Genomic DNA, 13,215 nt, shown 5'->3' with positions numbered 1-13,215 from the left:
TTATGACCTAAATGATCCCCCTTTGTAGTAAATTTTGACACTAGAATAAAATGTTTATGACTCATCAATGCCACATGGCTGTTTTCAACCAGAGAAGTTGGTTTTTCGGTTCAGTCTCTTAAGGCAAAATCACTAAAACCTACCTGTAGACCTCAATGAAGTGTTCATACTCTGACACAGGGTCAATTTGGTCGATGGACGTGTGTATTTCTTTGTGGACCTTCACTATTTCATCAGTTAAGAGACTGGTAATTTCACTGTATTCCTCCAAAATCCCCTTCCTGAAAATGACAAAACAGTTGGAAAATCATAAAACAGTTAGAATACGCTCAATTTATCTATAGTATAAATCGCTATGAAATATATTTTCAATAACTAAAAAATGAAAATATATTATACATATACATATTTCTTTGAAGTTGGTGGACCAAAGTGAAAGCAAAAAACTCAAGTGCAAGTCTCCACTGTGTTGCGGGAAATGGGATGCAGGGGAGGGGGATAGTTGTTTCGAATACAGCCTAAGTGTCGTAGCAACTCGCCAAACTTCCACAAGGGGGAAAGTTAGAAATAGTTGCTTAAAGTAAAACAGCACCCAAAAACCACCTTTTGTTATTCGTTTAATTATTCCATTGCTAATATAGTCACAAAATGTTTTGCATGTCAGCAATCAAGTTTAAGATACATAACTTTTCAAATACATAAATACAGCCGGTATGATGCATTTAGCATCATATGATGCCGGCTGTAAACAAATACCAAAAGATAGTTTTTGGGTGCAATTTTATTCAGTGTTGTAGTACGAGTCCGGTCTCAAGTACTACAAAAATATAAAAGTACTACAAGTACTCGAGTACTACAGTTTATGCTAGCTAGCTGCTAGTAGGATGTCATGTTATGCCACTGGAGTGGGTGAGTGACTGACGTTTGTTTATATTGTTTTTCAGAGTCTATACACAGCTAGAGATGCAGGTGTGATTTGGTAAGCTAGCAAGAACTTGGAACGACTGAAAAGAATCCATATGTTTCTAAAGAATCCATATGTTGTTCTGAAACATGAACACTGAAATACTGGACATTTTGAACTCTTATTATGGTGATGACCTCTCAACATTACAGTCATGGTCTTGAACTGGACTCACATATTTCATTTAACTCTGTCTCGGTCTCACCCCCCCAGTCATGGTCTTGAACTGGACTTGATTTTCTCCTTTCTTGGTCTTGAATCGGTCTCACTTTAGGTGGTCTCGAACACTGGTTTTACATTAAAGCAACTATTTCTAACTTCCTCCTTGTGGATTGCTGACATGCAAAACATTTTGGGACTATGTCAATAATGGATTAATTAAACAAATATCAAAAGATAGTTTGGGGGTAGAATTTTCCTATAAACAGGACATCTGAAAATGCCTCTGCCTCCTAGTAATCCCTTGACAGCTATGAAATTATGGGATTAAGCCTCATCTGGGATTGTCCCACATGACAACAATAACTCCTAACTCGCTATACTAAAATCATTCTGGATTTATGTAATTCAAAAGAATGTTTAAATTGCCTGACATGTTAGGGTGTTACAGAGATGGTAATCTGCAGTGTGCTGCTGGACGTCTAGGTTGGGCATTGCAGAAAAGGAACACTTTGCACACAGTGACATATGCCCCCAAGTGTGTAAACAAACAACATTTCAGCCCGTAGACCTTCATCAGTTCTTAACCTAAGAGGCAGGACCAGAGGTGTAGTGGAGGGTAAACACCTTTGTGGAAAAATTCAATTATTACTTTACTCACTGCGAACAGCCTTGTTTACCTACCTTATTTTTCCATACTACATCACTGGTAAAGACATAACAAAGTAGCATGACTTAAAGTAACATATCACAAAGAATTGAAACAAAGTAAGCTAACATAAACACACTTGGAGCATACATCGCAGTACATTGACCTCCAGCATCTTTTCAAAGCCATTCGATATCATGCGTATGTTGTAATCCCTTCCCGAATCTCCGCTTGACACACTCACAGTGCACTGATCATCTCCTCCTGCATCTTCTGCAGGGAGTCGAGCAGGAGGGGCAGCGTGGTGTCGTGGTAGTGCTCCTGGTGGAGCTGGGCGCTCCGCACCGCCAGCACGTACTGGTTGTGGAGGTTGTGAAGCTTCATAGTGGTCTTGTCGTAGCGCTCCCTCGCCTTCTCTGGCTCCTTGCCTGAAATCAAAACAAGAAGACATTTTTTTATTTCACCTTTATTTAACTAGGCAAGTCAGTTAAGAACAAATTCTTACTTACAATGACGGCCTAGTGGGTTAACTGGGGGCAGAAGGACATATTTTTACCTTGTCAGCTCGGGGATTCGATCTAGCAACCTCTCGGTTACTGGCCCAACGCTCTAACCACTAGTCTGCCGCACCAAAGAAATGCTGTGCTGCTGGTTTGTACGGAGGTTTAATTTGGGTGTGCCTCATCATTCGAGGGACATCATTGGGTGTGCCTCATCATTCGCCTCCCTAGATATGTCAGTCATACGATCTGCCTCCAGAGGTTTGGTGTGGTAGGTATTGATGCACTTCAGATGGTTTCTACTAAGACTTCATGCATTTCTAAGGAAAACTGCACTACGAAAACATATTCAACTTGAGTTTTCTGTCAATGTTCAGTAGAAATGTTTACCTTTCACCATTGCTTCTCTGTATTTTTCTTTGGCACTGTGGGCATCCTTTGTCAATTGTCTATAGGTGCCCTTTAACTTTTCTAGGTCACTTTTTGTCACCTAGAAGAGATAATGTCAGAAACATCACATCGTCAACAAAAGCAACATTAGCATCTTTGACGTAAGTAAAGTTGACCTCATTTACACTCGGACTACATGTGAAACACCCTGTCAGCAAACGCCCCATAACCGTAAATAAAGTCAATGCACAGGGAGGATTGTGTATGAAGAAACGGTAAATGTGTGTGAGGTGAGTGTATACAGTACCTTGTTCATCTCGGACTCGATCTGTGTGTGGATGCTCTGGTAGCTCTTCTTGACCTGCTGCTTGTCTTTGATCATCATGGTGAGTCTGTGCAGAGGGCCCGAGTTCAGCTCCTCCGCGTGACACTTCATGATCTTACTCAGCTGTTCCGTCTGCTGGACCACGTGGGCCCAAGACTGGAGAGATGGAGGTGGAGGAAGAGAGAATGATAGATGAGAGGGAGAGGAAGAGGGATATAGGAGATCGAGATGTCACGCCTGATTTCAGTATACTGTATAGGTAAATCAACTGGAACTTTTTAAGGCATGATGTATTGTGCAAATGTTTTCTTCTTCGAAGAAAAAGCATTTAACACCTCCGGTAGAAAACTTTCTACACAACGCTGTGACTGATCTCCCACTATAACCAAGTTCCACACTCCCCTTCCAACATCCTGCTCAACAGCAGAAAAACAACCCACATTCATAAGTGTGGGAGTCCCATTGGTAAAAACATCAGGTAAAAAGGGAGATATGGTCTTAAATGAATCTACATGTTCACTGGTGTGTGTTGTGTCTGTAATAATATAGCATATCATTTTGGCTTCGACGGTCAACAAACCGCCATCTTATCATCTCCTATCTTGCCTTAGGTTGCTGTAGTCTGTGTTCACTGTTGGGTCTGTATTGTATCTGTCTTTCCTGTGTATTGATATGTTTGTATAGGAATATACCTTGGAGACATTGCTGATGTAGTCCATCTGGGAGGAGTTGTCGTGCTTTTCCACCTGTTGGCTGATGTTGAGGAGGAGAGAGGCGTACTCCTTGTCGCTCTTCACCCGTAGCGTCATGAAGCGCTTCACCGTCTCCAGCAGCTTCAGCTCCCAGTCCTGCAGCTTCAACAGCCCGTCGTGGGAGTTCCGCAGGTCCCGTCCGAACCCCATCGTCCCTCTTCCCTTCAGTCTTCCTCAAGGCACGCTGTTTAGTCTCACACTTCGCCGGGCCGAGAGGACGGGGAATCACCCTCAGGTCTGCATCTTTCCTGGGAGGAGGATCGAGAGGGACAGAAAACTAAGCATTGATATTTGCACATACAGAAGCTATAGTACATGGGTGAAACCTATTTTTCTACAAAGTACAGCAAACAGTTGGTGGAAGGTTTTCTATGACATAGCCTAAATAAAAAGGTACTCCTTTCATTAGCCAAACCCTTTATAGACTGCAACAGCCTGTTAATGGAAGAGGCAGAGTTCTCTGAAATAAAGACCCATGAATGAGGAGGGGAGGATGACCAGCTTAGCTCAGGAAGTGGGTGTGAACAGTGAACAGCACAAAACTGAAGTGTAACAAGAGACGCAACACATAGACTAGCCCTAGCCGCATCACACCATAGCTCCTCAGCTCTCAGGTAGCCTGTTTAAACCACACGGACACATTAAAACAAAGTCGATAGAGGGCAGAAACCATTGTTTGATATAATGTATCTACAACAACAGGATGTAGGCTAGTCAATTCTCTAACATGAGATATAAGGGTCAACCTTTATAGATAGGGCAGCTTATACACAGACAGACGTGAATTCCCTCTACCTCTGCTACTACTAGATATTTAATCCGTCTTTAAACCTCAGGGGGGGAAAGCGCATTATCTCCGAGCCTTCTGTTCTGTTCCATTGTCTCACACAAAATACACACCAAAAAAAGAGTGCTAAAAAAAATAAAGTACCAAGAACATATCTTGAACTGTCAGGCAAATACGATTTGTCAAAGATGTACCAAAGCATCCCAGAGGCTAGAAAAATGTGGTTTGCTATTTGGGAATGTGGTTGCGTGTGTCCCAGTAAGATCACACGTGCCACCCACTGTAGACTAATTGGAAAGGAAAGTCTTCAAATAGTGTGCCTTGATCTAATATTTGAAAACGTGCAATCTCCCTTATGAGAATGGAGCGGCTGAAATTCAGAGATGTAGAAACTTGACGAGAACCGCCTCATTTGAAACCGCCTTATTCGTCAAGCAGACTTGTCTAACCTGTGTCATAAGTGGGTCATAGCATAAATACTAGGACAAGCACAACAAGAGGCTACTAAGCAAACACAAAATGTCCTCCACATTCAGGAAACCTTTTTTAGTCTTGAATTCTAACAATTATAATGGTACAGAAGATCATGTGAATTGTATTTAGGCTGTCCATGCAAAAATCAAGTGGACGGAGTGTCAGGTTTTCGGTCAAGGATCACAGTGAAATATTCAGGCTTGTTGCACATTCTTGGCAAGATGATGTGAGCACTGCCTGAAAGGAATTCAAAAGGCGTCATTTTACCACCCACAAGTCACAGACGAACAAGGATGAGGGACATGACTCCACTCTACAGCGCGAGTCTGAAACACCATTACAGAAGCTGGATCAGAAGCAAATCTTTCACAGCAGAAGACAAAAGCATGAACCGAACCTCAAAATGATAACATAGGCCTTTTATCATTGAGGAAACCCCATAAACTGACATACACTAGGCTACTAAAAGTTAACTAGCTAAACAGGGACTTTGCCATTCTAGAAAAGCTTCTGTATTAGCCTAGGCCTAACAACCATGCATTTCTGTGAAACCTGATCTCCTGGCTACCACCTGCCCCTTACATTACTGTGAACAGTTAACATCCCCTTTACAAGGTGGCTTTGAACACTTACCTGTAGCCACAGGCAACACCACACGTTTGACCTCAACAAAGAACATTTTCTCGAACACCTACCTCTAGTCAGATAAGATCAAGGGAGCATCTTCCGTAACACAGACTACAGTGCATGTTCAAGTCATTAGTGACCTACCAAATGTAAAAGCCACCAGCACGCATCCTGGGAGAAAGTATGAAAGAAAACCACGAGGTGGTTATAATGCAATTGATGTAGGCCGGCCTAAGAATCAAGCCACGGGACACCAACAAGAGAACACTTAGGGGGGCCGCAACTCCCTATTCTCAAACATCGTAGACTATATGACAACAACAAAAAAAAGGATTGTTTTGTATGTTTCAATGTGAGTTTTAGCAAACTATAGGCCTAACTATGACCAGGCTGATTTATCCCACTAAACTAAAGCCACAAAATGTCAGTGTCTGACTGATAGGGAGACAACAATGGGATTGGCAAACACCAACTAGGGATGGGGTAAGAAATCGATACAGTAGAGTATACTGTGACTCCAAGTATAGATAAAAATGATAAAATAGCTAGGTAGTTATGTTACCTAGCACTATACAGTTGTACCTGCGCCAAAACTCCAGTATTTTTCATCCTATAGTCATTTTTACATGTTTTAAAATGGTGTGCCAACATGTTTTGAGTACTTTTATCTTCCTAAACTCGTTTTCTAATGGCTCTCTCTTGTTCCTCTGCAGCAGACATAGTGAGCAATATGTTTGGAACGTCAAATTGAATAAAATCGCAAAAAGTCAAAAATAAAGAATTGTGATAAATATAGAATCGCAAAACGTATCACATCAGCGCCCAAGTATCGTGATAGTGTTGGATGTCCCCGGCAATTCCCAGCACTACCACAAACGTACAAAAACAATGGAGTTGACTGCGAGAACACATTTCAGCCTTTGACATCCTGATAAACAAAGGCCATTGAATAGGTCTGTGTTAGTAGACATTTAACACCTTTCAAGCCTTTTTTCTCTCCATGCTACACAGTATCATTAGGCTAATGCAAGAGAGAGCAAAGCTGTGGACTTGGAGCTTCAGGAACAGGAAGCTGTAAACTGTGGTACACCTTCACCTTTTTCCCTGACACAAAATGGTTGTTGGTTCCTCCATCATCAGGCAGGCACATCTCCATACTTAGCCTTTAGGGTCTATAAAGACAACATTGAAAATCAAGCTTGCATAACATACCCGAGTCATCCACAATAAAGAAATAACCTCTGACTGGCCATCTAGTGAAAGTACAAGAGGGAGTTTGTTGTGTCACTTACGAGACAGATCACTTTGACCTGACAGTGTATCGTGACAACAACAAACCTTGGGTACAAAAAAAGGAAATTCAGCCAAAGCCAGCACATTTCATGAGCACATTTCATAAGCCCACAGATGTGAAAAACTTGTCAAACAATAAGTTAATGATAAAGATGAACAGCTCTCAATTTCAAACGACTCATTGTAGTAAAAGATATAGGCTCTTTCAGTCCAAGCTTCACCAAGAGCTAATAAAGTTTCTATTGACAGAGTTTCAGGACAAAGCTAGTCCCCTGTATATAGCCTTGTTATTGTCATTTTATTGTGTTACTTTTCATTATTTTTTACTTTAGTTTATTTGTATACATATTTTCTTAACTTTTTCTTGAACTGCATTGTTGGTTAAGAGCTTATAAGTAAGATTTTCACGGTAACACCTGTTGTATTCGCCGCATATGACAACTAAAGTTTGATTTGACCTAAATGAGGGACGAGCAAGGTGCAATGCCCGGACTATTTTCATGATTTAATGCAGCCTGGAACAGTCACAGTAAATGGGTGTCAAATGGGCCACAATGTTGTTTTTTTGTCACATTTGGGTTCTTTTCCTCCCTAATGTGTGCTACGAATGAGTCAAACAGTGTGGTTGTACACTTGCACACAGGAGTATGACAGTGAAATGTCTTCATGTGATGTTGTTACAATACTCTCTCACCAGCAATAACACAATTAGAGTGGGTGGTGGTGGGCCGCTGAAGGAGATCATCAGTGGGAGTTAGCTAAACTCAACAAGGATTTGCTGTGTGCTACAGAACAGGGTCTGTAGGGGGGTACTGCTACTTGAATACCCCATCTGAGCGAGCAGTCTAGTAAAGGAATGTCCTCATTCTTCTCACTGGTGTGGCATGAAAAGGTCATGGAACTCAAGGCTGACAGACAAACAGTGTCCCTGACATGAAACAACTGATGATGATATATTGTTGTCTGGATTTGCATTTCTAACCTCTGTGTATTAATGTAGGTGTATGCAAACACTGTAGTTAGGCTATTCGTTGGGCAAATGAAATACATTAGCTATCTATGATGGGAGAGATTATTGGACACAGCTGGTTGAGTGTGACAAAAGGTTTTGTCAAGTCCTATTGGACTAGTTGGCTGTGATAAGGTTTGCTGTAACTGCATCCGTTCCCTCCGCCCATTTTGTGGCAATTCATAATACAGTACTTCACAGCATTGAACTTTTACCCAGTAATACTGGTTATAATGCAAACAAGTTGTCATATGTCAAAACCATTTCTGCTAAAACAATAACAATCATGATTAACTATTTGAAAGCTGACATAATTTTAACCGTTTCACCTAAAATGGCTATTTAACGTTACATGTTTCCCATCCCGAGGAAAGTTTTTGTTAATATTATGCAGCAAAGCAAAGGCATTAGCTAGCTAGCTAGCTAGAACAACACATCAGCCAAAGCTCCTTGCGGTGCCTCTTCTTACCAAGTACAGTCCAGTAGTTAGTTAGCTAGCAAGAGTAGGTTAACTAGCTAAATCTGAACATAATCTGATTCACATTGGCAAACTAGCTTGCTAACTAGAAAACTATTTTAGCGTTAGCGTGCTAGGTAACGTAACCCACAGTGACTATTTTACGGGTGATAAACAGCTATGTATTATAAAAGGTCGCTATAATAATATCATGGCTAATTAAGTTATCCGTATTTTTATTAGCTTGCTAGCTAACCCGCTAGGTAAACTGCTATTCCTGCTAATAATGTCGGGTGTCTGGCTGGACGTTTTTTTCTTTAGGAAAAAAAACTCCTAAACCCTTTCTCGAGTGTTCGTTCTCTAGCAAATATCACATCTACATGTCGATTCCATTCAAATAGACAGTTGATACAATCAATGACAGATTGCACTCACTTTATACTGATAGTTTCTTTTCTCTTCTACTATTTCTCAGTGTTTCCTGATTCCTTGGTATTCTTCTTTTCTTTTGCTCCGCTGCCTGAGTTGGGATTCGGGAGGGGTTTCCGCTTGAGCTCTGTACTGGTACCATAGGATTATGACGTGTGTGTGTATGTGTGTGTGTGTGTGTGTGTGTAAAATATTGTGTTTTAGAAAGAAAGATAAATGGTTAAATTACACAGCTCTGATCCTGATATACAGTGCCTTCAGAAAGTATTCATACCCCTTGACTTATTCCACATTTTGCTGTGTTACAGCCTGAATTCAAAATTGATGAAATATATGTTTTTCTCTCACCCATCTTTATATAATACCACATAATGACAAAGTGAAAACATGTTTTTAGAAATGTTAGCAAATTTATTGAAAATGAAATGAGAAATATCTCATTTATGTAATTATTCACATTCCTGAGTCAATACATGTTAGAATCACCGTTGTCAGCAATTACAGCTGTGAATGTTTCTGGCTAAGTCTAAGAGTTTTGCACACCTGAATTGTAAAATATTTTGATTGTAAAATTCTTCAAGCTTTGTCAAATTGGTTGTTGATCATTGCTAGACAGCCATTTAAAGCCATTTAAAGTCTCTAACTAGGCCGCTCAGGAACATTAAATGTTGTCTAGGTAAGCAACTCCAGGGTATATTTGGCATTGTGATTTAGGTTATTGTCCTGCTGAAAGGTGAATTTGTCTCTGTGTCTGTTGGAAAGCAGACTGAACCAGGTTTTCCTCTGGGATTTTGCCTGTGCTGTTCTGTTTGTTTTTCTCCTAAAAAACTAAATTTTCCTTGCTGATGACAAGCATACCCATAAAATGATGTAGCCACCACCATGCTTGAAAATATGAAGAGTGGTACTCAGTGATGTGTTGTGTTTTCCCCAGGACATAACACGTTGTATTCAGGACATAAATTTGATTTCTTTGCCACATGTTTTGCGGTTTCACTTTAGTGCCTTATTGCAAACAGGATGCATGTTTTGGAATGATTAAAAACAATTCTGTACAGGGTTCCTTCTTTTTACTCGATCAATTAGGTTAATACTGTGGAGTAACTACAATGTTGTTGATCCATCCTCAGTTTTCTCCCATTACAGCCATTAAACTCTGTAACTGTTTTAAAGTCACCATTGACCTCATGGTGAAATCCCTGGGCAGTTTCCTTCCTCTCCAGCAACTGAGTTACAGTAGGAAGGACGCCTGTATCTTTGTAGTGACTGGGTGTATTGGTACACCATCCAAAGTGTAAATAATAACAACACCATGCTCAAATAGATATTCAATGTCTGTTTTTTTTATTAACTCATCTACCAGTAGGTGTCCTTCTTTGCAAGGCATTGGAACACCTCCCTGGTCTTTGTGCTTGAATCTGTGTTTGAAATTCACTGCTCAACTTAGATACCTTACAGATAATAATTGTATGTGTTGGATACAGAGATGACGTAGTCATTCAAAAATCATGTTAAACATTATTATTGCACACAGTGGTCAATCATCTACACTGATTGAAGTGTGTTTAACAAGTGACATCAATAAGGTTGTGTCCATGCAACTTATTATGTGACTTGTTAAGCAAATATTTCCTCCTGAACTTATTTAGGCTTGCCATTACAAAGGGGTTGAATACTTATTGACTCAAGACATTTCAGGTTTTCCTTTTTAATTCATTTGTAAACAATTCTAAAAACATAATTCCACTTTTACATTATGTGTAGGCCAGTCACACAGCATCTCAAATTTAATCCATTATAAATTCGGAAAATGTGGAAAAAGTCAAGGGGTGTGAATACTTTCTGCAAGCCCCAATGTTCATCAAATCTTACTACTTGCATGGAGTATGACAAAATTCTATAGAGATATTTGTAAAGTAGGCAGGCATACTGTAAGGATTTCCTATTAATTATAATTGATAAGGAACAAACTGATAACTCTCTTGGCCTATTGCTTGGTGTGAGAGTCTTATCAGTTACATGTTTATCATCAATTATAATAGCCTTATGTTTACACTATCAGTTGAAAGAGACTACAATAGTAATGTTGCCTACTACATACTCCATAAATAAGTTCCCAGGGGTGGGACTGGGACCATATACACTACATGACCAAAAATATGTGGACACCTGCTCTTCGAACATATCATTCCAAAAATCATGGGCATTAATATGGGGTTGTTCCCCCCCTTTGCTGCTAACACAGCCTCCACTCTTCTGGGAAGGCTTTCCACTAGATGTTGAAACATTGCTGCGGGGACTTGCTTCCATTCAGCCACAAGAAAATGAGTGAGGTCGGGCACTGATGTTGGGAGATTAGGCCTGGCTCGCAGTCGGCATTCCAATTCATCCCTAAGGTGTTCGATGAGGTTGAGGTCAGGGCTCTGTGCAGGCCAGTCAAGTTCTTCCACACCGTTCTCAACAAATCATTTCTGTATGGACCTCACTTTTGTGCATGGGGGCATTGTCATGCTGAAACAGGAAAGGGCCTACCCCAAACTGTTGCCACAAAGTTGGAAGCACAGAATCGTCTAGAATGTCATTGTATGCTGTAGCGTTAAGATTTCCCCTCACTGGAATTAAGGGAGCTAGACCGAACAATGAAAAACAGCCCCAGACCATTATTATCATAATTTTCACAATTTCAGAGTGTTTTTTCGACCTCATAGTGTGGAAATATAATTAAACAAAACTGGAAATCACGTTTATGACTGCACTGCGCCTTTAAAGCACTGCACATAGATTAACACTTATTCCTGCATGAAGGTAGTAGCACCCTCTAATGGTTTAAAATATCATGTATCATATCCTAGTTCAGTCAAACTAAACCTGTGCCCAGCCTTTGTTTTACAACTTTTTTCTAATAAATACTAATTCAGAGTTTGTGACTATTACCCATGCAAAATAACTTGGCATTGATCGTTTTCATGTTTTCTGGCAAGGTGATCGTCAGAGCCTTTGACACTGTCAAAGGCCCTGAGGTGTAAAGTTTTGGAAACATTACTCTTTTTGGAAACATTACTTGTTTTATGTTAAACCACTTGATCCCTGTTGAAGCTCTATTTGCTCTTAGTATTAAGATATAGGTCAAATAATATGTAAAATGCTTGAAAGTTTTTGAGATGGCTTGACTGACATTGGAGTTTGCACTTTTCGGACGTGGTTCCATTATACATGGCACAGCCAAATCAAGTGCAGCTCAAATTATTGCTATTGATACCAGGGCACCGTTGAATACTCGTTTCTGATTGGATTTAAGGGCATTCAAAATTGTGCATTATTTTCCTATAATGCATGCTATAAACTGGGTGGTTCGAGCACTGAATGCTGATTGTCTGACAGCCGTGGTATATTAGACCGTATACCACAGGTATGAGAAAACATTTATTTTTACTGCTCTAATTATGTTGGTAACCAGTTTATAATAGTAATAAGGCACCTCGGAGGTTTGTGGTATATAGCCAATATACCACGGCTAAGGTCTGTATCCAGGCACTCTGCGTTGCGTCGTGTGGTATATTGGCCATATACCACACCCCCTCAGGCCTTATTGCTTAAGTGTAGCAGGTTGGTGCTGAGCTTATGGCTAGAAGGGGTCTAGCTTAAGTCAAATTAATGTCAGATTTGACTTTTCGTAGCAGGTTAGGAGAACTTACACAGCAGGTTAGAATAATTAATGTAGCAGGTTAGGAGAATTAGGTTAAGGTTAGAAAAAGGGTTAGGGTTAGCTTAAATGCAAAACATTTCCACTTTTTAAGTTAATTTGACAAAAGCTGGACCCAATCTAGCCATGCCCTGGTGCTGATATACCGTGCTCAGAGCATTAGAGCATGAGAATTTCACTGTACCCTGCAAGCAATTACATCTGCAACCCTGTGCATATGACATATGACATAATAAACTAATCTACTCTATTATAATTCACAGGGTTGGGTAGGTTACATTCCAAATGTAATCTGTTACAGTTACTAGTTACTTGTCCAAAATTGTAATCAGTAACGTAACTTTTGGATTACCCAAACTCAGTAACGTAATCTGATTACAGTTACTTTTAGATGACTTTCCCCTTAAGAGGCATTAGAAGAAGACAAAAATATATGTTACCAATTGAACTATTGGTAACTATCTATTGCAGGATAAATCAATGTTAAAGTTTACATAACTGGCCATATATGGATGTTAAATTTTACTTTATGGGTTGGTTGTGTAGGCTTCTTCTTCTAAACCATCACTTTCTACTACATATAATAATATGATTCAATTATATCTTTACATTAATATATATAATTTATAAGTCCAAAAATGCATGTAACAACTACAGATTGCCCCTTTAAGACTATCAAAAGTGTGCGAGTTTGAGC

General features: G+C 39.9%; 1 protein-coding gene across 5 annotated transcripts in view; it reads right to left on the bottom strand.

Annotated features, from left to right (window-relative positions):
• Window positions 1-8,945, bottom strand: part of fer (fer (fps/fes related) tyrosine kinase) — a 36,033-nt gene extending 27,088 nt beyond the window's left edge. For 4 of the 5 annotated variants that reach the window (XM_055874975.1, XM_055874978.1, XM_055874979.1 and 1 more), the window contains exons 1-6: window positions 8,822-8,945; window positions 3,680-3,987; window positions 2,970-3,143; window positions 2,663-2,762; window positions 2,017-2,200; window positions 144-281 (exon numbers count right to left, since the gene is read on the bottom strand). In XM_055874975.1, coding sequence (XP_055730950.1) covers window positions 144-281; window positions 2,017-2,200; window positions 2,663-2,762; window positions 2,970-3,143; window positions 3,680-3,889 — 806 coding nt within the window. In that variant the 5' untranslated portion in view covers window positions 3,890-3,987; window positions 8,822-8,945. The remainder of the gene's footprint in view (window positions 1-143; window positions 282-2,016; window positions 2,201-2,662; window positions 2,763-2,969; window positions 3,144-3,679; window positions 3,988-8,821) is intronic. The other variant, XM_055874976.1, reaches the window with a different exon arrangement.
• Between the last annotated feature and the right edge of the window lie 4,270 nt (window positions 8,946-13,215).

Source organism: Salvelinus fontinalis, chromosome 21 (genome assembly GCF_029448725.1).
Source record: "Salvelinus fontinalis isolate EN_2023a chromosome 21, ASM2944872v1, whole genome shotgun sequence".
Classification (NCBI taxonomy): domain Eukaryota; kingdom Metazoa; phylum Chordata; class Actinopteri; order Salmoniformes; family Salmonidae; genus Salvelinus; species Salvelinus fontinalis.
This window is presented reverse-complemented; position numbering and strand designations above follow the sequence as displayed.